This window comes from Conger conger, chromosome 3, assembly GCF_963514075.1.
Source record: "Conger conger chromosome 3, fConCon1.1, whole genome shotgun sequence".
NCBI lineage: Eukaryota > Metazoa > Chordata > Actinopteri > Anguilliformes > Congridae > Conger > Conger conger.
The window spans coordinates 27165737-27193237 of NC_083762.1; the positions used below are offsets into that span (position 1 = coordinate 27165737).

General features: G+C 42.1%; 1 protein-coding gene across 2 annotated transcripts in view; it reads left to right on the forward strand.

The window, feature by feature from the left end:
• The first annotated feature begins 16874 nt into the window (after positions 1–16874).
• glra1 (glycine receptor, alpha 1) overlaps positions 16875–27501 on the forward strand; it is a 60843-nt gene continuing 50216 nt past the window's right edge. For both annotated transcript variants that reach the window (XM_061235425.1, XM_061235426.1), the window contains exons 1-2: positions 16875–17670; positions 25109–25233. In XM_061235425.1, coding sequence (XP_061091409.1) covers positions 17615–17670; positions 25109–25233 — 181 coding nt within the window. In that variant the 5' untranslated portion in view covers positions 16875–17614. The remainder of the gene's footprint in view (positions 17671–25108; positions 25234–27501) is intronic.

Below are 27501 nucleotides of genomic sequence, written 5' to 3' on the forward strand. Positions count from 1 at the left end.
TATTCTTTGGTGGCTCACATAGCTAGTATGATGACAAAGTAGTCTGTAAAGCCCAAGACCGAATGCACAAGTGAAAAGACATTGGTGTACCAGCTGGGAAGCCATGTGTGTTTTTTTTTAATCTGCGTAACAAATACCAGGGCAATGCAATACCATGTCATTCGGTGTAATTATGATCAAAATTATGTTGCTGTATGAAAATAATTGTGTTTGTGGACTGATATACTATATATTTTTTTACATTATTGGCATTTGGCAGACGCTCTTATCCAGAGGGACGTACAACAAAGTGCATATCCATAACCAGGGATAAGTATATACCAAAATTCAGTCAAGAGTGAGAACATTTCATTTAAATGATTCAATGATTATATAGAAATCCCTTCACTGGCTATAAATCTACTTGAGCTTATGCATAGACCCTTGTCAAACATGGTGATGACTCCAGCAAAGCGCATCATGTCATAATCATAGTATTTGTGAAACTGTTGAACACATTTCAAATCATCTTCCAGTGCGGCAGGGATCTCACACAGTAATCATGGAGGCCAGAGTGTGGTTTTTAATTATAGTAATTGCATAATTTAAATAATATATTAAATTAGTCTCTTACATGTTACCAAGGCATAAATTAACTGTTGATTAAAAGTAAGCTGTTTGATGATGAATTCAGATGTGACTCAAGTACACATCAGTAACTAATTGATAATTGAATGAAATTAAGCCTGTCTGAAGATACTATTCCGTGTACTTACATATATGCCTAACTGTAGGAAATAAAATGCATCCAGCTATTCTGATATTTTACCTTAATTCTGAAATCCCCTTGTGTTTTTTGGACAGGCATCTATCATTAGGTATTTGGAGCTCCCTCTAGTATCACCTTATTTCCTTTGGTCAGCATCTTGTATGTACCAATCAATAATGGTAATTCAGAAATATATTATTCATTTAAATGTCTTACACTGTCTGATATGTGCCATAGAGGTAAAACACCATGCTCATGGGCCCAGGGTCTGTGCCATCCCACATGGGTTATGATGCTTTACCCTAAACTCTCACCACCATTACTCTCTACTATTTAACAGAGGAGTGCTATTCATCTTCTGCCTATTCCCATAGCTGCATGCGTAATATGTTTAAAGAAATTCTGTTCATTGATCTTCCACATAATTACAATGATGGACCCAATCTCCAAATAAATTCAAGGGGTAGAGACAGTGTCTTGCAATAATACAATTATATTGACTTCATAACAGAAAATTATCTTTTCCTCCAGAACAGAACTTATTAATTCTGCATTTTTTCTCCCCAAATAAATGCGGGAAATGCAATTGTGTCTTTCTGAAACCAATAACACAGGCCAGAGAGTTGTATGCATAATTCATATTCATTCTTTGTGCTGTAGTTCAGATTAGAGGTTGTCTGTCTGAGTGATGGTGAGGCAGCATTAGCCAAGCTCACTGGTATGGCAATAGACTAGGCTTCTACTGCTGAAGCCTATCCACTTAGAGTTATGATGCGTTGTGTGTACAGAGATGCTCTTCTGCATACCACTGTTGTAATGTGTGGTTATTTGCGTTACTGTCACCTTCCTGTCAGCTTTGACCAGTCTGGCCATTCTCCTCTGATGTCTCTCAGTAACAAGGCATTTCTGTCTGCAGAACTGCTGCTCACTGTTTTTTTGTTTGTTTGTTTTTGCACCATTCTTTGCCAACTCTAGAGTCTAGTGTGCGTGAAAATACCGGGAGATAAGCCGTTTCTGAGATACTCAAACCACTCTGTCTGGCACCAATAATCATATCATGATCTACTTTGGTCACATTTCTTCCCCATTCTGACATTGGTCTGAAAAACAGCTGAACCTCTTGACCGTGTCTGCATTCTTTAATGCATTTAGTTGCATTAATGATTTGCAGATTAAATATTTGCAGTAACTAGCTGGTATACATGTCTACCTAATAAAGTGCTCACTAAGTGTATATTTCAAGGTTGTGTCCTTCAGTGTCAAACCATTTGTGCCACACCCATCAAAAGTTCATAGACTATGTTTTTTGGAATGGCAACTTTCGTTGAATACATTTGAAAAAGGAGGGTCTCCTGCACAAAATGTTAAATTGCAGACTATCCAAAATGGCAAACTTGTTTGGCCCTAAAGGCAAATGTTTTCCTTGTGAGAAGATGTATTTATGAACCAAATTGGGGCCATATTAACAGGGATTATATGGAACACTGGGAGTTCTTGTCAATTCTTATTAATTTTATCACCATTTTTCAACTGGAAGAATAATAAAAATAAAAAAACCAGAACAATTACAATAGGTTAAAGAAATGTGTTTATTAGTTAGCAAGAAAGCCCAAATACAGTTGTACACTTATATTCTGTAACATATCCATAGTGTATCCCTCTTGGTTATCAGTCTAAAATACAGTCCACGTATAAGGATCTATAAACATGTGTTCCCATGCAGTGCTTGTAATTCAGTTCGGCCCTAATAATCATGTTTAAGAGCCGTATATCCTTCTATAACTCAGCAGGCTCTCTAAATCCATGAATGTGCAATTAGGAAGAGTGACAAGCTCATTTTTCTTCTGAAGAGTAAATACAATCACTGAATTAAATTTAGGGAGAATTGCAAGGAGGCGGCGCCTTGTGTCATCATGTGATGCCGATTGAAGTGCCTACAGCTCCGCTCCTCAGCTGGAAACACGCTGCTTGTTTGCAGTCTCATGTTTGAGGCTCTATATTTGATTATTAGAGTGCTGTCAGTCCATTGAAGAATTGCGTTCTGAAGTTGTCTCTCTTGTGGTGCACCAAATTGCCCGTCGTTGATGCGAGGCAAATTTTTCACTTTGCCCTCAGCTCATGAATGGAGAGGCAGTCTGAATTAATGTGTTAGCGAGGAGTTACTGTGTGTGCCTCTGAAAGGCCTGCCTCAAGCTTGCCACAGTAAACAAATGCATACTGTAATTATCTGGCTAAGAAGAAATATATATATGAGTATATAATTATTTTACAGTGTGTGCGCTGGTTAAATAACGCATGCATATTTAGCTGGTCAAAGTGAGAATTGGCGACGATAAAACTTGTGTTAGAATTATGCCTATTAAATTCACTGGGTAAGAAAATGTTACGTTTGTTAACAATACTACTGTACATTGGGGTGTTTTTCTGTTGGAGTAATTACCTTTCCCATCCTTTAATATATTAGTTAAATGTAATTATGGTCAGAGTTGTAATCTTGCACACAGCTGGAGTGTCCCAATTTCTAGAGTTTAATTAAAGGAGCAAAGCTTTGGATGAAGACGTCTGACAGAATCAAACATCGGAATATACTGTACTCTACGTCCACTTTATTTTTAAGGTATGAGACATTGACTATTACTTTATTTTGACAATAATTCAAAATATAAAAATGAAAGAATATGTAACAGTTGCTTAGATGTGTTATTCATTCATGTTATTATTTAGTGGGTTACATTGGGGCAAAGTGTCTCAAGGAAAATGGGTGCAGCTGCGAGAGCAAAGACAACTACAGGCTGGAAGCGACTGGAAACATTTGTTTAGCTGTCTGGACAAATAAAGTGGATAAGTAAATGTGGTCCCTTGTGTGAATATAGTGCTGTATATGATCCAAGCACTCCAAGAGGTCATGTTATCACAGAACATACTGGTTATTCGGAGGTGACAGATCACATAAATGTCAAAAGCTGTCATATACTGGCAACAAACAAACTGAGAATGCTTGGAGTAGGTATGAGGTAGCATTTGGCTTACCTGAGTTTATAAATAACACACAATGCTCCATTTTCATCAGAGGTCTCATGGCATTCCTTAAATACTTTTCCAATAGATTGAGAAATTATGCACTTCATTGAGGGTAATAGACCTAGTTCTCATTTACACTGGCATTGACCTGCAGTGTTGTACTCAGTACGCCCTGGCCTATTTATACAGTAAATGCACTTTTATAGTAATGACATTGTATTAAACTACAACTGCATTTTACCAAGAGATACTGTAACTGACAGTGTAAAGGTCATGAGGAACTCCTTATAGCATCTTATATATCAAGGTCTTTGTTGTCAGTGAATATCATATTATACTATTTAAATCACTGAGAAAGTGAGTAATGTAATGTATGAACCAATTGTTTCCAATTGTTTAAATCTGCTCTTTTTTGGTTTCATTGATATTTGCTGCAAGGTCATTCCATACCTCTACAGGTCAAGTCCAGCAACTGCAGCCACAACTTCAACATAAGAAACAAATGATGTTATGTGGCCAGCTGCCAGCAGTCACCATTAACAAGATTCTGTTCACTTGTCAGCTTAACAAGTTTAAATGATATGCCAATTTAAATAATGTTTGCAATAATATGTCTATAATTATTACATAGCATTTGGCCTTGCTGTATTCATATATAGATTTAGAATACCTACAGACCATGCATGCAAAGCATTATGTGGACCTCTGAACAGTTGCAGGCATTTACCGTGAGATTTCCCTTACAGGTATACTGACATGTAATTAAGTCAGAATTACTAGCCAATGACATGGCTTCATGCGACACGTTCATTCAAATATTCATTGGACCTCCAAAAACAAATGCACAGAGAGATGTGCTTTATGTTACGTTATTCTGATAAATACAATAAAAGATAAATAAAATGAAGCCAAGAAAACAAGCTCAAAAATGCCAAGTTAAATGAATCCAGTAAATCTGTCTTCGCTGAGACCTTTACAGTATCCTCCTATTGTAAGGTAATTTTATTGGGAAAAGAGTGGCTATCAAATACAGTTCAGAAAATGACTATGCTTCATTCTGAGCATGACCCTTTTCACCATGAAATGGAGGCGAAGAGATTTTGGTGATTTATTCACGAAGAAGACCAGGTACTAAATGGAAGTGCTTGTGACAATAATGGGCCATTTAAACATATTATATATTAAACAGGAGTTGAATCAATCTGGTTCATGTCATCTCTATCATCTTGCTTGCAATATTGCACTGCACTAAAATAATTATAACTATTTATTTTGTAAATCTTTTTTGCATAATGCCATTTACAAGATTACCACACAAATCTTTGGAAGGAGCTTTTTTTCACATGCCTTCAGCAGGAAAAGAGACAAAGAAACTAAATCGATCAAGTTCCTTATTAATGAGTAGTAAAATTAACATAGGAAAACAAATGAGCACAGCCTTTCAACTCCCCAGTCATTTCATTTTATGCTTTGAGATATGGTTCAACTGTAAATAAATAGTAGCAAAAGTATACTGGATGGAAATGGGGAACAACAACATATTATTAAGATTCTACAGTGACTGGTTATTGGCTATCTGTTTAAACAAGAGTTGTTTTTTTTGCCCGCAGAGAGTCAAGTTCAGTGGAATTTCTGCTTTGGGCTGTGGCTCAGCTTAATTTAAGCAGCAAAACCCTACAAATCCAGGAAATCATATGTTAAATTATTGACTAAACTGGGGACTCAAGAGCTTTACACTCTTGGATCCTGGTGAGTGGGTTCAAAGAATGAAAGGATTCTGCTATCTAAATACTTCAATTTAGCTTTTGATCTACAGGAAACTGTGCAGGGATATAATTAATACAGTTCAAGGAAAAGTGGTCTGCCCATTTCAAAATTCTTATGAAATACACTTGCAGAAAGATTTCACTGGGCAAAGGCCAATTGCATAATTCAATTTAGAGTCTGCTTATTTCATCACTCATTTAAACCTGCTTTTTTGATACTCTGTCAGGCATTATCATGTACATAACATGTACATTTTATTTTATTTCTTTTTAAACCTGAGAGGTGTCAGGTTATTTGACTTCTGTGCTGGTCATGGATTGTCCATAGCAAGCAACATGTTTCAACACAGAACCCTTGGGCCAAAGGTCAATGATCAACTTTGTAGTTCCTTCATCAGACCCACAGGTGAAGGGTTAAGAGAGGGTGAAGAGAGGAGCTTAGCTGTGAACTACTCACCATTTGATGGTGACTAGTTAAGATGGTGGGGGAAACCGCCAGATACACCAGGTAGGCTGAAATGTGTAGTGAGAGCTTGCTTGGAATGCCTGGCAGAACACTCTGTCCAGAAAGATTTCAGCTCCCACCTCTGAGCTGCTCCTGCATCCCACAGGAGGTTGGGGACATGGAGTCTGAATGGACCCAGTTCAAACCTCTATTGTGGAAGCAGCTGCAAGGGTTGTGGTCTGTGGTATCTTGTGGAAGGTGCTGCGGGAGTATCGGGTGCTGAGGTCGCTACTGCGAACCATTTTGTCCCTCTCAGAGCAATAGCTGAGCTTGCTTTCTTGATATTAAGTCAAGCTTGCTCAATTTGGGTCTTGGACTCCACCAAGGGTGTACCTTGTCTCCCCTCCTGTTCCTTGTATTCATGGGCAGGATACCTAGGCGCTGCTCTGGAGTGTGTGGTCTGGGGACATAAGGGTGGCATCTCGGCTGTTTGCGGATGATGTTATCCTTTTGGCCACAAGTGTGATGCGATAAGGATCAACACATCCAAGTCTGAGGCCATGGTCCTCTCCCTGGAAAAGATGGTTGTTCCCTTCAACTGAGGGGAGAGCACCTGCCCCAGGTGGAAGACTTAACGTTCCTTGGGCTCTCATTTAAGAGCCACTGCTCCTCTGATTTGTCAGTTGATGTGGTTTGGGAATCTGATAAGGATGCCCCCTGGGTATTTCCCTTTGGGGATGTTCCGGGCATGTTCACCTGGGAGGAGACCCAGGGGCAAACCTAGGACATGCTCAACGTATTATATCTCTTGGCTGGCCTGGGATCACCCCCTGGGAAGAAGTGGGAGAAGTCTTTGGGGAGATGCTGTTTTGGCCGCTCTGCTTCTCCCTGGTGCCACTGTGACCGTGACCTGGATTAAGTGGCTGGAAAAGAGATGGATGGTTGGACAAAGCTATATGCCCTTTGAGACAGAGACTATTGCTTTCATAATCAGTCAAATTATTATTTTAATGACCCATCATATAAAAAATAAATAAAAGTAGACAGTAGTCAAAGAACATGAGGGCAATTTTCATAAAATATGGTGGCTGTAGATTTTTTTCAGTTTATCATTGTTTGAAATGCTGTAGACAGCACAAATCTGAAAGACTGATACCATGTTGTGTAAGCTTTGACCAAAAAAAAAATGTTCATACAGAATATTCTGAGACGGGTGAGTGGGGGTTGGACCCAAAATGCACGACTCAGAAACAATAGTAAAATTAAGTCCCGTTAGGGCTTTATTCGGCAGATAACATTTATAGCAGGAGAGCTGTCAGCGGGGCAGATGAACAGGCGGACGGCAGGCAGAGGCGTAGTAGTGGGCGAAGCGGGAGTCGAAACCATGAAACAATCAGCGGGGCAAAAGTACAAAAATGGTAGGCGGGGACGTAGTCGAGAAACAAAACGAAGGTCACAAAACAGAAATCAATAGCCGATGGTCAGTAAACAGGCGTGGATTGTAACGTGTAATCAAACAGTAAATAATGCTCAAGAGTTGCGTGAAAAAACAGAGGCAGACAATTTCGCAGTGAACAGTTGCGCGACTGGGCTACAAATGCAGGTGTAGACAGGTGTAGACAATTAGTTCGAGCGTAGCCAGGAAATGGAAAACAGGTGCGATGGATGACAAGTTTAACAAGGAGATTAGTAATCGTTAGTAATAAACCTATCCTGCCCTAGCATTAGTAAATTAGTAAATGACATGCACGAGAAACGTAAGGTGACATGAACACATGATTAGTCTTGTTAGTTTCTACCCAATCCTGATCTAGCGTTAGTAGTTTTAGTAAATAGACAAATAGAAACATTAGGGGAGTGAAGGACAGAACGAGAGAGAGAGAGAGAGAGAGAGAGAAAAGGCGGAACGCAAGGTTTGCGGAAAAACATGTAAAAGTGTATGCATAACAACGACCAGTTAACGTAACAATAAACATAAATCAAAACATGACACAACGCGAAACTAAGACGATAACCACTAAACATAACCAGGAAAATAATCGTACGAAAACATAACTAGACATGACGAGAAAATAAATCGTAACAAGAAATAAACTAAACAACATGACGAACCTAGACTAACATAATACATGATAAGACACTACGTGACTAAGACAACACGAATAAACATAAAACATGGCGAGACAGTCCTGAAACGTGACAGGACCCCCCCCTTAACGACCGACTCCTGGCGGTCCTTGGAATTTATCAGGGTGGTCACGATGGAAGTCTCTGATGAGCGATTTGTCCAGAATGAGACTGGGAGCGACCCAGGAACGCTCCTCAGGGCCATAGCCCTCCCAGTCAACCAAGTATTGCACCCCACGGCCCCTCTTACGAATGTTCAAGAGTTTCTTAACAGTGAATGCGGGGTGGTTGTCAATAATGCGGGGGGGAGGTGGTGGGGGATCCAGGGGACATATGGGGTGAGAGGATACAGGCTTAATACATGAAACATGGAATGTGGGGTGAATCTTAAGGGAAGCAGGGAGTGACAGTTTAACAGAGGAAGGGTTGATGATTCTGTGGATTTTAAAGGGACCAATAAAGCGGGGTTGTAGCTTGTGAGAGGTGGCTTGGAGGGGAATGTCCTTAGTGGACAGCCAGACGGAGTCACCTGGTTTGTAGACTGGAGCTGGAGTGCGGTGGCGATCAGCAAAACGCCGATTGCGGTCTGCCGTGCTTAGCAGCGCGGCCCGGGCATCCCTCCAAACCTTGGCGCACTGTTTCATGTGGATGGCGAGGGAGGGAACAGCGATCTCGGCTTCTTGGTCAGGGAACAGTGGAGGTTGGTAGCCCAGGGAGACCTCAAAAGGTGATTTCCCGGTGGCAGCGCAGGGTAGGGTGTTGTGGGCGTACTCCACCCAGGTAAGCATCTTGCTCCAGCCGGCTGGGTTCTTGGCCGATACGCAGCGTAGAGCGGCCCCCAGGTCCTGATTGGCCCTCTCAGTTTGGCCATTGGATTGAGGGTGGTAGCCCAAAGAGAGGCTAGCTGTGGCCCCGAGGGCCACGCAGAACGCTTTCCAGACTTGGGAAATGAATTGGGGACCGCGGTCAGATACGATGTCCGATGGAAGTCCGTGGATGCGGAACACCTCCCTCACCAGAACATCCGCGGTCTCTTGGGCGGTGGGCAATCCAGCCAGGGGGATGAAGTGTGCCGCTTTGCTGAAACGGTCCACCACCGTCAGGATGGTGGTGTTACCCTCGGAAAGGGGAAGTCCGGTCACGAAGTCCACTCCGATGTGACTCCAGGGTCGGCTGGGCACCGGCAATGGTTGAAGCAGTCCAGCAGGGGCCTGGTGAGATGCTTTGCTTCTGGCGCATGTGGTGCAGGCCTTGATGAAGCGTCTGGTGTCGGGGATCATGGCACTCCACCAGAATCTCCGCTTCAGCACCGCCAAGGTGCGGGTAAAGCCGGGATGGCAGGAAAGGAGGGATGAATGGGCCCATTGCAGCACCTGTGTCCGAGCGGCTGAGGGGACGTATAGGCGTAATCCGGGGTTGGACCTGGGATCGGGCTCCTCCCGTAGAGCCCTCTGGATCACCGCCTCGATCTTCCATGTGACGGATCCGATGGTGCAGGAGGTAGGAAGGATGTTCTCGGGGATCTCACGCTCAGAACAGGTGTTGAATTGACGGGACAGGGCATCGGGCTTAACGTTCTTCGAACCTGGACGGTAGGTCAGAGAGAAGTTGAACCTCCCGAAGAACAGCGCCCATCTCGCCTGTCGAGAATTCAGCCTTTTGGCTGTCTGGAGGTATGCCAGGTTCTTGTGGTCGGTCCAAACGATGAACGGCTTCTCGGCCCCCTCCAGCCAATGTCTCCACTCCTCCAGCGCCAGTTTGACTGCCAGCAGCTCACGGTTTCCAACGTCGTAGTTCCTCTCCGCCGGGGACAGCTTCTTGGAGAAGAAAGCGCAGGGGTGTAGTCGGTTGTCAGCGGCCGCCACCTGAGAGAGCACTGCTCCCACCCCTGTGTCGGAAGCATCCGTCTCGACCACAAACTGGCGGGTGGGGTCGGGGTGTACCAGGATGGGAGCGGAAGCGAACAGTCTCTTGACCTTGGTGAAAGCCGTCTCAGCTTCGGGGCTCCACCGGAATGGCACCGCTGGGGACGTGAGCTTGGTTAAGGGGGAGACCACTTGACTATAGGAACGGATGAACCTACGGTAGAAATTGGCGAATCCCAAGAAGCGCTGGAGTTGCTTGCGTGAGGTGGGTGTGGGCCAGTCGGTGACCGCCAGAATCTTCTTGGGATCCGCCCTGATCTGTCCCCTCTCAAGGATAAACCCAAGGAACTCAACTGTGTCGGAGTGGAAGACGCACTTCTCTGCCATGACAAACAATTTGTTCTCTAGAAGCCTTTGTAGAACTTGCCTGACGTGGTTTTCATGATCCTTGGCATTAGTGGAGTAGATCAAGATGTCATCCAGGTAGACGAACACATGGCGACCCAACAAGTCCCGAAGAACGTCATTCACCAGGGCCTGGAACACAGCAGGAGCATTGGTGAGGCCGAATGGCATGACCAGGTATTCAAAGTGTCCGAGAGAGGTATTGAAGGCGGTCTTCCATTCATCGCCCTCACGGATCCGGACCAGGTGGTACGCGTTGCGAAGATCCAGCTTGGTGAAGATGGTGGCCTCGTGAAGTGGGTGGAACGCGGAGTCCATCAGGGGCAGAGGATACTTGTTCCTCAGCGTGATGTTGTTCAGCTCCCTGTAGTCGATGCACGGGTGTAGGGAGCCATCCTTCTTCTGGACGAAGAAGAATCCCGCACCGACGGGAGAGGAAGAAGGGCGAATTAGTCCGTTAGCCAGGCAGTCACGGATGTATGTCTCCATAGCCTCCCTTTCAGGTCTGGAGACGTTGTAAAGGCGACTTGAGGGAAGTGACGAACCAGGAAGGAGCTCGATGGCGCAGTCGTAGGGTCGATGAGGCGGCAGAGACTGAGCTTGTATCTTGGAGAATACTGCGCCCAGGTCATGGTAAGGTGTGGGAACCCTCTCCAGGGAGGGCTTGGGAGTCTGTGGTGGAGCTGGTGCTCCCTCTGCTGGTGGTGGAGCGGAACGCAAGCAGGACAGATGACATCTAGAATCCCAGGCTTGAACTTGATTGGAACTCCAGTTGATCGTGGGGTTGTGTTTCTGGAGCCAGGGTAATCCCAGGATGAGTTGGTCATTGGGGGACTGGATGACGCGGAACTGGATCATCTCTCGATGGTTCCCAGAAATGACCAGTTGACAGGGAATGGTAATGTGCGTCATGCGGCAAAAAGTCCTTCCATCCAGCGACCGCGCATTCTCAGGGTGGGGTAGAGGGAGGGTGGGAATGTTCAGTTCGGACACCAACACTTCGTCGATGAGATTGGCGTCCGCTCCAGAATCCACCAACGCGTTAATCCGGGTTGTTCTGTCGGGAAGAATCAACAGCGTGGTGAGCGTGGGACGATGGTTCTCTCTGTCAGCACCCTCATGCCTGTCGACTGCTCTCACCTCTACTGGTCGCCTGGTCCTGAAGGAGCACCGAGCCTGGGTGTGACCCGGCCTCCCACAGTAGAAGCACGAACCGGTGGTTCTGCGGCGTGCTCGTTCCTCGGTAGAGACCCTGGTACCGGCCCGGGACAGGTCCATGGGTTCGGATCCCTCCGACTGCTGCTCCTCTCGTCGAGGACTTGGGCCCTGCCTGGGGTACGGGTTGCCGGGAAGGATCGGTCTCTCCGACCGGCGTTGTCTGGCGCGGTTGTCCAGGCGGATTGTGGTGCGCACGAGTTGGTCGAGCTGGGTGATGGGGTCCAGTCGCGCCAACTCGTCCTGGAGCGTCTCGCTCAGGCTGGCCAGGAAGAGATTCGCCAAAGCTGCATCGTTCCAACTAGTAGCTGCTGCGAGGGTGCGGAAGTCGATGGAGTGGTCTGCCGCGGTCCTCCGTCCCTGGCGCAGAGCAATCAGTCTCTGGGATGGCTCCTGGTCGCTGGATGCGTGTTGGAACACCTTTCGAATCTCTTCGGCGAAGGCTGGGTAACGGGGAGGGAAAGAATCCCCGGACCACACCGCCGTAGCCCAATCCAACGCCCTCCCCTTGAGTAGTCCCATCACATAGCCAATCCGACGGTCGTCGCTGTTGTAGGTCTGGGGCTGTTGTCTGAATACAAACTCGCACTGGAGTAGGAACGCCTTGCACCTCTCAGGTTCTCCACCGAACCTCTCCGGGGGGGGTTGTTGGGGCTCCCGGAATTGCCAGGCTCCCGAGGGGTTGGCCGCCGGGGAAGTGGGTGGGTGGGTGGGTTCCTCCCGTGGTTGTGGCAGGACCGCAACGGCGAGCCTCCTCATCTCTGCACACAGTTCACGAATCTCTAGGTGAAGCTCGGAGATTCCTTGTGAATGCTGCCGGACGATGGCTCCTTGTTCCTGGAGGGCGTGGAACATGGCAGTTGAGTCAGCAGGGTCCATAGTGGCGAAATTGTTCTGAGACGGGTGCGTGGGTGTTGGACCCAAAATGCACGACTCAGAAACAATAGTAAAATTAAGTCCCGTTAGGGCTTTATTCGGGACGAGTCCCAGGAGCGTAGTCAAAACAAGCAAAGTCCATACACGAAGATCCAGCCAAACAAATACAAAACAAACAAAAAGCACGGTGCCGAGGGAAGAGGCAATCTCTTAGTCGGTAGGCGTGCAGGGAGGTCCGGTAGCAGGAGAGCTGTCAGCGGGGCAGATGAACAGGCGGACGGCAGGCAGAGGCGTAGTCGTGGGCGAAGCGGGAGTCGAAACCATGAAACAATCAGCGGGGCAAAAGTACAAAAACGGTAGGCGGGGACGTAGTCGAGAAACAAAACGAAGGTCACAAAACAGAAATCAATAGTCGATGGTCAGTAAACAGGCGTGGATCGTAACGTGTAATCAAACAGTAAATAATGCTCAAGAGTTGCGTGAAAAAACTGAGGCAGACAATTTCGCAGTGAACAGTTGCGCGACTGGGCTATAAATGCAGGTGTAGACAGGTGTAGACAATTAGTTAGAGCGTAGCCAGGAAATGGAAAACAGGTGCGATGGATGACAAGTTTAACAAGGAGATTAGTAATCGTTAGTAATAAACCTATCCTGCCCTAGCATTAGTAAATTAGTAAATGACATGCACGAGAAACGTAAGGTGACATGAACACATGATTAGTCTTGTTAGTTTCTACCCAATCCTGATCTAGCGTTAGTAGTTTTAGTAAATAGACAAATAGAAACATTAGGGGAGTGAAGGACAGAACGAGAGAGAGAGAGAGAGAGAGAAAAGGCGGAACGCAAGGTTTGCGGAAAAACATGTAAAAGTGTATGCATAACAACGACCAGTTAACGTAACAATAAACATAAATCAAAACATGACACAACGCGAAACTAAGACGATAACCACTAAACATAACCAGGAAAATAATCGTACGAAAACATAACTAGACATGACGAGAAAATAAATCGTAACAAGAAATAAACTAAACAACATGACGAACCTAGACTAACATAATACATGATAAGACACTACGTGACTAAGACAACACGAATAAACATAAAACATGGCGAGACAGACCTGAAACGTGACATATTCGGTATAATTGAATAAAATATAAAACAAAAAACTAGCGGGTACGTCATATTTAGGGGCACATTTGCAACCAGACCACGTATTTGTTATTTTTACGTATTTGTTGTGTTTAAACCTTTATAACAGAATATAAAGGTGACCCGATATCAGTCGGCCCCATACATAACACATACAGTACATAACTGTTGTCAAGGCAAACCTATAGGTAAAGAACATCCGTAAGAATGTATATTTTGGCCGATGTGATCTTCTGAAATGAGACAATGTGCTCTCACTTCAGGAAATGCAAATCCCCGGCACAGCAAATCCCCATTCATCCTGAAAGAGCAGCTCTCAACGGAGGGGTGCAACCCTCTTGCTGCTAGGATCTGATAGCCATGGGGATATGTGTTTGGGCAAGATGGCACTGGAGGCTGTTAGCTTGAATAAAAGCAGAAACTTGTGCTTTGAAAGCTCAACTATATCTATGCTCAAGGGGGTTTGTAGGCATTGGGAGAGAGTGAGGCTGGGGGTAGATGTTCTGTCACTTGCAGGGAAATTATTATTATTCCCTTCCCCTGATACTAAGTTTTAAATTGAATTTGCCAATTTAACATAGTTTCCAGGTCTCCTACTGGCATACCCAAAAAAATCACACATTCCTGCCTTGTATTTGTGCTTATTCTCACACACTAGAAACTGGATTCCATACACTTTTGATTTTCCATATGTTTTTTTTTTTTTTTTTGAGGAGGCTAGCCAATGATGAATGGAGGAAGAGTGGATGCTGGAGAATTAGAGTAAGAATAAGAAACTTTTCTGGGGGAATACGTTCAATGGAAGCTCACTGAAACATAATTAAGACTAATTAAGACTCAGTTATACAGTGGGCTCCAGAATTATTGGCACCCTTGGTAAATATGCACAAAAAATACTGTAAACTAAATAATAATACTATTTCTAATAATTCTAAAAATATTTTTAATTTAAATTATTCACATAAACTCTATTTTCCAATATGTGCAAAATAGTGTGCTTTATTAAAAATTCAGTTGATTCAACCAAAGTTGCTAATATGCTGTGGCCACCAAAACAGCTCTGACCCTCTGAGGCATGGACTCAACAAAACATCTGAAGGTGGCCTGTGGTGTCTGGCACCAAGGCGTTAGCAGCAGATCCTTTAAATGTTGTAAGTTGCGAGGTGGATTTGGCATGTCAAACTGATTGGATTTCCCAGTTTGGGTTCCTTCATGATGTTAATGATTCTCTGATTACTTCATATTTATTGGGCAATAATGAGCTGCTGGGTTTACTGAAAGATAAGTGCATTAGACCTAATATATGCTTGATGGCAGATTTTCATTGGTGTTAGACTGCAACCATTTTCCATCAACATCTTGTAAATGTCCATCATGTAGAATCCCATTATTGAGTCACCACCAATGAGCCTCTCAACAAACAATCCTGTCTTCATGCATAGAACACCACATGGCATATATTCAGAGCTGTGTAATGTCTGAACTTCAGACATATTTTGATTGGCAAGTCTAAACCTGGATTCAATCACAATTTGACCCCAAGTATGAATTACAAATGAATGCAAGTGCAACATTGTTCTTCCACATATGTTTACTAAATATGTTTAAAAGTAGGGAAAAAACCATGCATATCCTGGTGTCGCTGCTGGTGTTATAGGGGAGTTCCAATGTAAAAAGAAGGAAAACACCGCTCTTCAGTGCTCTCATTTAAGGTGTTAAAACCTGAGGGTCAAAATGTTGTGTATATAGTTCAACTAATTGAACACTGAAGTAGTGATCGGGTTTTCCTTCTTTCTACATACTAAATCTGTTTACTCACCAAGCTGTGTGACTGTGTCTGCAATTGATTTGGCTATCAATCTTAAATGGAATGATTTACTGGACAACTAATTCATACATAAATGATGTACCCAAAGCTTCACAAAAACACCATAGATGAGACAATCACGCACATTTCTGTGCACTTTGTGTAAACACATTTATAGCAAGGTCAAACAGGGTCAGCAACCTTATCAGGATCTGACATTATTGGCCATGTTAAAAAAATAGCTTTGACCTACATTCCACAGTGAAACGCATCCAAGACTCAACAAATAAGTGCTGAGTCACATATTTGTTAGTATGATCCATCAGATCTACGTTCATCTGGGGTTATGCTCATATAGGCTACAGTATTATAGCTATTGCACCTGACGCTACATCTGCGCAACATAGATATTTAAACCTCATTTCCGATTTATTTTAATGTTATGAATGTATTTGAAATCTCTCTTGGTCAAAATAAGCCTATGTAAATTTATTTAAAATTGTAATTACATATATTATATTTATGCTATGTATATTAATTTTTATGGCAAACTTTTCTGTAAGTCGATGTCCAACTTCCTTAAAAAAAACAATAAAAAAACTCCACCATACCATGGTGGCGATGTTGGCGTGAGGAACAACATCACGTTCCAACGGACAATCTGGACAGCAGTCATTATTTTAACAGCACTGCGGAGCGACTCGCTTTGCCAAGTACTGTACGTTCGCAAGGAATAAAATGTGTTATACAGAAAGAGTTAAAAAATATTTCCTGGCAAGAACCATGTGCTGCCCAATCCCCGGAAGCGTTTATTCTCTTTCCTCGCTATTATAAATTATAGGCTCCAGAGGATAAATATCCCCCCACCCCATTTTTTCCCCTTTGCAGAGGTTGTACTCGTGCTTCTAGGACAACCTCTGCATTGCTAGTTTTCGCTCAGTGGGAACAGTGCATTTCAGTTAACGTTAATCCTATCAAATGAGATTGTACTATCACAGCTTGAGGTGAAATCAAAGATTGTTATATTGTGATTATAGCTAGGCTATTTGCCTTATTTCAAAACACATGTGTAGATTCAATTGCAATTAATCACGACGCGCATTCTGTCACAAGTAAAAACTATAACACTTAAAAAATCGATTAAAATCCTGCGTCTCAGATACCTTCATACACAGCATTAAAACTCGTAAATGACAATTACTGTCTCCAATGAGCAGGCTCGCCATTTGTCTGTGCATCGTACAGACCAATGACAGCAGTATGTGGGCGTGTGTTGAAAGGTGAAGTGATTTTTGAGTTGAGTAAATGACTGCAGTAAGAAACACACGGGGACTGAGTCCTTTTCATTGGGGTTATACGAGCTATGGAAGAAGCTCGCTGCATCAACAATTTTGCCTCCATCATGAGGATTCTAAAAGTATGAAATTGAACACGAGCAGCGTCTCCCTAACTGTCACAGACAATGGAACTAGCTCTATGCAGCAGTAACAAGCAACTCCGGGGAAATAACCACATAGAAAATAAGACTACCTGCGGAACCACATTAGTTAGCTACGACGAGGCGCCTGTAACTATGCGTGGCTTCAGAGCAACACCGCTTTCAGTGGGATTTAAATGAACGAAAGCTTGAGGAAAATACATTGCTACGTATGTATATATTTCGTGACAATACCCTGGGATTCGGTTAATGTAGGGCTGTAATCGACGTAGCTATAGGTGTTTTAACATTGACATTGCAACGCAGCACACTTGCGACCATACAAAAAAGAAGATAATAAGAAAACCAAGGACCATTTATACCTTCATTCAGCAAGTAAGCCCAAAGAATCGCTGTTATGGATTGCATATAGTAAAACTCGGAAATACCTTTTTTATTTTTTTATTTCTTGAGTAACGTTACTGTGCTGAAACTCCAGAATCTCGACAGTGCAATTTAGCAAGCTGTCTGTGTCTCTATCCATGGTCCTGAAACGAGTGCCCTCACCAAGGGTATACAAATTGCTATCCATAGTCCGGAGGAAAGGATTTTGTCGCCTTTTTTGAATAATTGTGGTTAGCCTACGGTTTGGAATCTGAATTACGCATCCGAAGAATTGCTCACCTTGGAGGTGCGGTATCCAAAACGGAATTAATCTCAGTGAATACTGCTGTGGCTAACTCATCTATTCTCACAACACCGGCAAAATGTACCGATTTAACGCTCTTGGGATCTATTTGTGGGAAACTATAGTATTTTTCAGGTAAGTATGTTTTGTGTCTGTATTTGTCTATTGTGAAAATTTGTTGTCAGTGTTATTTGCGGGTTGTCTTGAAATTCACGTAAGGTTTGCATGCATTGGTATGTATCTGGTTAAACATGAGAGGGAAAATTAATGTTGACAAGTCACGCATGTCTGGGTAAGGATTTATCTCCACGTATGTGCTCATTTCTACAATAATTTAATATCAATATTTATCTGCACAAGGAATGCAATTAAATGCATGAAGTCACCAACTGCATTGCCGATCTAAGTAGCGTTTTTTAGCGCAAACAGCGAGTACTAGTGGTCACTGCATGGTAAACATTCTCATAGGAACATACAGTATTTTGATCAACAGGCTTTGTCGGGATATAAACTGAAGGGAATATCAGTGCTGCAGTGATCTGTCACATAAAGTTTGTTGTTTAAAAGCCAGGATAATGAGAGCTTTATAACGCAAACAATTTGCTGTCGTCTTGGTGCAACAGCAGCAACCTGAGTGCTGGTGTAGAAAAAGTGGCATAGTTGCAATATTTTCAATCTCTCTCTCTCTCTCTCTCTCTCTCTCTCTCTCTCTCTCTCTCTCTCTCTCTCTCTCTCTCTCTCTCTCTCTCTCTCTCGCTCTCTCTGTGTGTATGCGTGCGTGCGCGCGCGTGTGTGTTACTGCATCAAGAGTCAAGGCCTGTGCATTGTACTTTATATGTACGTGGTGCCACTTGTATTGTCCGTCCCTTATTACACGCTCAATATGTGCAATTTGTACAGTATATGTGTGATATGTATATTTATAGATGTGTGAACATCCGTGATACGCATTGATCATTATTTGTAATACATTTAATATACGGCCGTCCTTTTTTTTTACCTGAAAGCTGAATATTGATATTCAAAGCGACACTCATAGAAAGTGCACCGTGACTGCTGTTGAAGGTGGTGCCAAAATGTGTTGAGTGAAATTGCACTTTTGAAAAAATACAAACATAACAAAGGCTTTTACCCGGTGGCTGCTGCTCTCTTTGCATTGCATCTCACAGTAATTATTTTGCATTCTGGGCACACAGCTTAGTTAATGAACTTGAATCAGGATATTGCACAGTCCCAGCCCTCAGTGCTGAACTCTGCAATTCCTCTTAATTGATATCTTCTCCCCAGTCTCAACCTAGACTGGGACCTCATTTCAAATGCTGATTTATAACCAAGCATTGATTGCTCTGCAAATGCCAGTACAGCTGATGAATACAAATTGTTTACAAATAAAACTTCATCGTAAAACTGGTCTTCTAAATCAATGTTTATTTAAGATGGTCCCCCCTTTGTCATAAAAAGGCATCTTACAAATATGTTATTCGATGCTTAAATATGCGTCTGGGGAAAGTGTTGAGTGAGCAATTATATTTAGAGTAGCACAACATTGGTTATGGGTGTCCCCATTTTAACTGTGGGAGTCTTTTGCTATTCCCTTCGATGCAATGGTGATGTCATATCTCCATTGACTGTACTGTGAGATTCAAAGTAATTTGTCTGGAATCATTTCAAATGTTTTAACACTCAATTATGTTTTGGTTTACCTGTTTTGTTGACGGAAAGAATGGATTGATGGGAAACAAGGTTAATAATTTGAAAATGCAGAAATTGTATGAAACGGATCTTGTTGTATGTGACAGCTGTCAAACAGTCACAATCTGTTATTGTGGGGGTTATACTACCTTTCTTACAGCCCAGTAAATGTTTATTATTTTCACAGTTTGTTGAGCACTGAACTGGGAAAAGAAATAGCTCTCGATCTTTAGTCAGTTTGAATTAGTTAAATAATTTACCAGACCACTCTCACGTTTCCCGCATAGTGTCTTTCCAGAGTATAAGTCAAAATCTTAGGTGACCTTGAATTAGCCTTGAGGATGTGATTGTATGGAACATGCACTATCATCCATCATGTGTTCACCTAAATTATATGAGCCCTTTCATTTCAGTTCCCAAAGCAGAAAATGTAATTGCTACCAGTGCAGTGGAATATTAGACTATTATGCAGAACTGTGTTACACAAATTGCCATCATTTTAGACAGGATAACCTTTCTGATAACACTACATATTATTGTTAATGCTAAAGGACTCACAGGCTAAAATTCAGTTTTAGAAGCAGATATGGATTAACCACAGAATAGGAGCTTTGATATTCCTATGAAAAAAACATTGTTAATCATTTTAGAATCCACTGCATTGCATTGCATGATTATTGTGACAAACACAGATTGAGATTGGTTGTTATTTTTTAAAACATACTGTAAGTGAAATTATTCAAGCTTATTGCAAGTGATTTCTCATTTCAGCGTGTGTGTCGTGAGTAAAATTCGATAAGTGAATTCAGTTTCGCGCACGGATGCACATACCCAATTAAAAATACTGATGTCACTGGAGTGTGACCATGCATGGTTCAGTACTGTCTTTCCATTGCACAATGTCCAATATTGGGGTTTGGCCTACTGTATGGTTTTGGCACAACATTCAATTTAAATTTGGGTTGTATATTTGAAACCACAAACTGTTTCATGACATATATGGGATCTAACTGCTCTGGCCCATTGATAATGCTATGAAAATGTCAATGAATTTTTAAATGTATTTAACGGAGATAGTGTTTAATCATATTGTACATGTGTAAAACTCGACTGCAGTCTAGAGAAAGAAAATGGTCAAGCTGTATCTCTTTTGTGAATGTTAATGGTAAAGGTGATGATCAGATTAAGATTCTGTAGATGCTTTGAGAACATAATGAGCTACATTTAAGGCTAATGATTATAGCTTGAGAATAACAAATGCAGGTCTTTGGATAGTTTACATATTAATTGCAGCCTGGGTAGAAGCTTGCTGTGTTCCTGCTGTGTCAGCAGTGGCATTGAGACCTCTCACTCTTCATGAATCTCATTGATCAAACAATTTGCCTGACTTTGATCATGGGTCCTTTGAGGGCAGAGACAGAGATAGGCATGGTGCCTCAGGTAAACAATGTCAGTCTGATATTCCATATTTATTTATTTATTATTTTTTAGTTTAGTTTAGTTATATTTTTTAAAGGTACAATAGGTAATTTCGGACTTCTAACGGTCAAGAGAGGAATTGCAGCAACAAACACGCTCGAACCACAACACTATTTATCCCATCCCTTCTCTGTGAACACGCTGACGTTGAAACATCATTGGCTGTGGCAATTAGAACCAATTTTCAACCAATGAGCTTGAATTATTGTACAGCTATACAATGTTTTGGTACAGAGTGCCGGCCTGTCAACTGCATATTTTGAAACCCGAATTTAAGGACTATAAACACAGGCAGAGGGTGAGTCAATCTGTTAGTGAGCCTTTTCAATGATAGGAAGGGATTTACTATGGTATTGTAACAATGTGTAACAATGTGTTACCTATTGTACCTTTAACTGTAAATTTAATTAAATGTTTTGGAAATATAATACACCACAAAGCCTATTATTAATTTATATAATGGTCAATGTTCCTGTCCCAATGTTAATATCCTATTCTTTCAGAGATATATTACATTTTATCTGCTCTTAAATGTAGTAGTTTTGAAGTCATGGACTGTAAAAGCACATAGTTCTTGTTACTTCATTAGACCATAGGTACAATTTTAAGACAGTTTGGGTCCTTGACAGTCCCAAGTAGCTGAGACATGCAAAATGGTAATTCATACCAAAATACTGCACCCTTCCAGTGACTCAGGTGTTGCGGTACCGACAGTACCTTCCAACAAACAAGATGTTGCAACCTGCATATGTTAGGTTCCGAATGGATAATAATCCATAAAACATTTCCTTGTTTCCATAGTACACTGACTAGCAAATATAATGTAGGCCTCAGGTTTAACTATGTCAGTGTGGTATTCACATCAGCGTTTCATGGAAAAAAAAATCAAATATTGTTTGAGAATTTGAGCTGTATCTTGTTGTACTATCAAAGGAAAATATTAGATTTTTCTTTAGTAAGAAAAGGCTACATTTTATTACCAGCACCTCTTTATCTATGGGGAATAGATGTTTAGACCCAGTGTTCTTTTTATATGATTCGCCCACTGGCTTTATTACATTATCTTACGTGTCTATAACATCTCCTGTATTGTATTTCATGTTTACTCATGTTTCGTGACTTCAGAAGATTTTCATCATCACACCCAGACACTTGTATTAAGTGTATGGGCTATACAGTCAATAAGTCAATTTCAGCCATGAACAATGGTTTTATTTGGCCCGGGTTTACATATTCCTCATTATATTTATATTTGCTATGCTGAAGCTTTGCCTGTGAAGAATGTATGACATTGTAGGCTCACAGCCATATAAATGACGAGCAGTGCAATGTTTCACTACCATTTCCCATACATACGTGCTTGTCTTGAAAGAGCTGGACAAGGTTTAGACCGAACACATACAATACACCGTCACACACACTACACTCGTCTCTGCAGGTATTGTCACTACAGAGGCCGTACCTGCCGAGACAGGTTGCGTACTGACAGCTCATTAATCATAAGCATAAACATCTGTTGTGAACTAAATTTAGAGTTCAGACACTTCCATTTCATATTGTCGCCATAATTGAGATTGCAGGAGGCTTGGGTTCATAGTCCAGAAAGGGGGGTGGGCGGTGAGGTTCATAGTCCAGAAAGGGGGGAAGTGGGGAGTGGGGTTCATAGTCCAGAAAGGGGGGGAGTGGGGTTCATAGTCAGGTATGGGTGGTCTTCCAATGTTTTCATCATGTCCCCTAACCCCTACCCCCAGGGCTGGAAATAATAGCTTGATGGAACCCTCTGTTCAAGGCAGTTACCTCACCAAAATGTGGGCCTTTGGAATCACATTAACTCCTCCCCTTACGGTGCCCCTGGCCCTATCATAAATTGTCATGATAGGTTTATTTGTGGTCATAATATTTTTTTTAAATGGTCTCTTCTTCTGCATATGCAAAATTTAGCAAAAAGGACATTATGGTCAGTATCTAAAATGAACATTGTTATAATGTTACATACATTCATACAGTGCAGTCCGTAAGTATTTGTACAGCACTACATTTTTATTGTTATTTTGGCTTTGTACTCCAGTACATTGGCATTGAAATTAAACAATGAACATGAGGTTAAGGTGTAGACTGGCACCTTTAATTTGAGGGTATTTACTGTACAGCCACATAGGGTGATCCATGTTGGAATTACAGCCTTTTTTATACAGTAGGGGACCAAAAGAAATTGGACAATTGGCTTTTCAGCTGTTTCTTATTAGTTGGGTGTATTCAATTGATTCCATAATGCAGGTATAAGAAAGCTTTCAGTATCTCATCTTTATTCTAGACTTTTGATCACCTTTGGAGTCTATTATTGGCATTGTCAACATGAGGTGTCAATTAAGTCAAGGAAACCATTATGAGGCAGAGAAATAAGAAAAGGTCAGTCAGGGACATAGGCTAAAACAGTCAGAAACATAGACTAAAACAGTCAGAAACATAGGCCAAACAGTAGGCTTACCAAAACAAACGGTTTGGTGCATCATTAAGAAGAAAGTGAGCATGTTTGTTTGTTTGTTCATTTTGGTGTATGTTTGGGATCATTGCCATGCTGTGGGATGGCACCATTGGCACCATTGGGATGAAACCATTGGGTTTGACACACTTTGGCCTCCACACTTTGCTCTTGACTTTGTCTTATCTGTCCACAAGATCTTTTCCAGAACTATACAGGCTCTCTTACATACTTCTTAGCAAACTATAACCTGGCCATCCTGTTTTTGTTGCTAAATAGTGGTTAGCATCTTGCAGTGTAACCTATGTAGTTATGTTTGTGAAGTCTTCTGTGGACAGTAGAAACTTTGATATCCACACCTCCATTCTGATCTAAATTTTAACCTCATATTCATAGTTTCTTTTCAAATCCAATGTGTTGGAGTACAGAGGCAAAAACAAATTGTACCACTGTCCAAGCCCTTTTGGATTGCATTGTACATACTGTATGTCTTACGTACGTATATAGCTATATAATGGATTTAACTTTCTCATGAACGCCAGTGGTTCCTAAACAACATATAGATAGTCTGAGTGAGCAAAATGTGTAATTATGACAAAAATAAGATGCTGTGCTCTGATGACAGTACTGCAATTTCCTTTTTATAGTCTTATTCCGATTTGGGTTCACATTACATTTTGCAACGGTAATCACCTGTTACAATTCAGTATGGTACTTTCTACCACCCAGAAATGACTTACAAATAATGAGTTAAACACAATAATACTTTGGGTGTTTCTGGGGCATCTACTCAGTCACAGAAGCACCTGATACAAAAAAGAGCTCAACTCACAGTCACGATACAATGCCGTTTGACTGTTTGTAAAACATACCGTAATAGCCATTATCCTGAAACTGCGGGCATCCCACAAAAGGGTTATTTACAGAGTGCTAGTGTGAGTCCTCCTGCCTCTCGAGATTCTGCTGTCCTTGTGTCTGCTCAGCATGGGCAGTGCCCTCACTGTTTGACTGACCCAGGTATGCCCCTAACATGCCCCACACAATATGGCAGCAGTAAGAGACGGGGGCATTCCTCATTTCTGCAATCTTATCTCATCAGCATCCTGCAGTACGTTTGTCGGAACCAGGGTCATTGTAAAATGAATGGGATTCAGTTCCTAACAAACTGGGCCACGCGTCTCACGGGAATAACGAACGTGAACAGCCCTGCATGCTCCACAGAGGATGTCTGACCACAGCCCTGCGATTTTATTATTAATTAGGCATGGTTTTCAGATAATGCTGTGGTTAACACTTAGGTGTGATTTTTTATGTTAAGAGACAGGTTTGAAGAGAGTGCATGAGATGATGTGTTTCAATGACAGACTAAAAATGCAATACCCTGAGATGTCCTCAGAGCAAAATGCTATTAATAATGAGTTATGACAGAACACTGGTTGTTCATTACACTGGATGAAGGTCAGAGCCTGACTCCCTTGCGTATGATATTCATGACATTAATGTTGTTGATATGGACTTAAACCGGGGGCCTTTTGAGCGCAAAACAAACTGATGGACTTAATCGGATTTTCAGAAGCTCATCTCCGGATTACCACACATCAAACACATACTTGCTGTAATTAGAGATGTTTGTAATCTGGAAATGGTTTTTCTTTTTGTTTTACCAAGAGCAGGTCACATTATTGCTTCAGTGTTCAAATATTTGTCTCCCCCTTCCCTCTTCCCCCTTTTCTCTTTCCTCCCTCCTTCCCTCCACCTCTCTCCATGTATATTTCTATCTGTCTGCCACTCTCTCATCCATTCACTTTCTTTCTCTCTGGCTATCTTTCTCTCTCTGCCCCGACTCTCTGTCTTGTCCTTTCTCTTTTATTTCTCTGTCCATCCTGGTCTGTCTGTCTGTCTGTCTGTCTGTCTCTGCAGCCTGGCAGCCTCAAAGGAAGCAGCAGCCCGCAAAGCCACCACCCCGATGCCCCCCTCCGAGTTCCTGGACAAACTCATGGGAAAAGTGTCAGGTTACGATGCAAGAATCAGACCAAATTTTAAAGGTAGGATTAGCCACAAAGACACCATTGGATAACACAGGAATGTCGCCAGATATTGGACCCTGAGGACCTGATACCTCAATGCAAAATGCGCAGAAAGGTCAAAATTCGGTTTGTATATTTGAATGTTTATATTGAAAAAAGACAGTGGGCCGACAAGTTATTATAACATAGGTGTACAATAAGACATTGGTCAATGCAAAATTATGAATTATAACTTTAGGGGTGACAGCCTAATTTGTTTGTGGATGTTTAAATAGGCATCTAACAAGTGTCTTCTCAATCTGTACCACTACCGTATATATATACATAAATAGATGTATTTAAATATGTATATTGTCGTGCACACTGAGAAGACTGTTGTTAATGTTTGTTGCTTATCTGATTAGTTTATCTGGTGTTTCTAGACAATACTGTGGATAAACAAAACACAATTTTCTGAACTCTAACCTTTCAAGATTGAATGAGAGCTCTCTGAGACTATAATAGTAGCATCCTTGCAAACAAATAGCAGTAAAAGACCAAGTGGGCGTTATGTTTGTATACCCACAGGGAGAAAAAAAAAATGAGGGAAAAAATCCAGAATAGAGAGGTTTGATATCTATAATGAGTCATGGTGCTATTTTGCTAAAGCAAAGCATTAAATGGTCAAATTAATTGAGCGCACTTGTATGGCTGCTTCCAGGCTGGTGACATTCCTGTAAATAGCCCTGAACAATGTTTCAATATCCTGAATATATGTCTTGTGGACACGGTAGTTGGAATCTGAGAGCTTCTAACCAGCTGTATGACTACTGTGAGAATGAAAAAAGAGCAGAACTGTCCCCTAGTACAAGCACCGCAAAAGTCAGAGGTGTCCTTAGTGAATGGAATGTGACACTGCCCCCCCAAAAAAAACTAAACAAAAGTGATAATTCACAATGGCAACCCTCCAAGTTAATGAAAAGCGATACACGTATTTTCACTTGCGAACTGAATTTAAACAAGACTGAGAAATTAAAACAGCTAATTTCATTATGCATTATGTTATGCAGGTATATACAAAATTGCAATTGGTTATTCAAACCAAACATTAGTCAATCACTGCTGGCTCAGCTAGTACAGAATGTCAAAAAAGCAGAGTCTTTATTACCGCACAACAAGCATCTCAGCTGCAACAATTACGCCTTAATTGGTTAAACACCCGACAATTTATCTCAAACAAGTGGCGTTTTCTTATTTTCACCAGTTGAGAGATACGTCATTGCTTCAGTTTCAATTCGATTCAATTTATGACACAGCCACAAAGACACTTTCAGGTTCAATTGATTTAATGAAATGTATAGCAAAAGAAAAATTTGCCGTTAGTGTCAATTATCTGTTGGTGTCCACGATTCTGAAACTGAGGCCGCTGTCTCATTCAAACGCTGCGAGTGATATTTTATTTTTCCTGCAAAAAAATATGAGAATATATTCATGAAATTGGAAGTCTGACAGTCTCTAGTTTATTTTCTTATCAGACGTTGGATAGACTCACACTGTGAAACAGTCGCTGCGCTCAAGAGCTCAAACAGCGTCCGTCAGGGACTCCACTATTCTGGAGGGTTGCTCTCAATAAACACCAGCTAATGTGATAAGAGGTTTTCACCTTCTCCGTGGGAACAGGGAGTTCGTCTCCTGGAATTAGAGCAGGTCCTGTTTATCTGCTGGTTACTGCAACTGGGATAAAAGGAGAAGGACAAAAAAGAAAGAAAAAAAATCTAAGAATTGCTTGAAGCTACGAATGTGCCAGCATGGAGAGAATTTACACTGATCATCACTGAGTCTCGCTGTGGGAAATCTTCACAATCCATTTAGCAGGATTCTGTCCTGGAAACAAAATGGGACTAAGTTGGTGTACATGGGACTTCTTATGTAGCGGCTCACCATTATGGAGTCCTGATCCATGCTCAAATTACAGCCAGGCTTGCCTCTGTTGATGGTTAGAGTACATGGCACGCGTGCTTAACTGTTGCATATACCTTTTGACCAACGCTGCATCGACAAATGTTCCGGGCATTTGTAGGGTAAGCCAGCCTGCCTAACCCGCAACCCCTGCCTCCCTCCCTCCCTGCCTCATTCCCTTCCTCCGCATAACGTTATCCCTTGTATTGTGGGGATGTCTTGGCAGATAGGGGGAAATAACAGGGGGGGTGAAGCGAATTGGGATTTCTTCACCTAGCAGTCAAAGAGCTAGGACAAAAGGGAGCTTCCCCATTAGCCGGACAGGCTAGGTGGGGTTTGGGGCTGCGG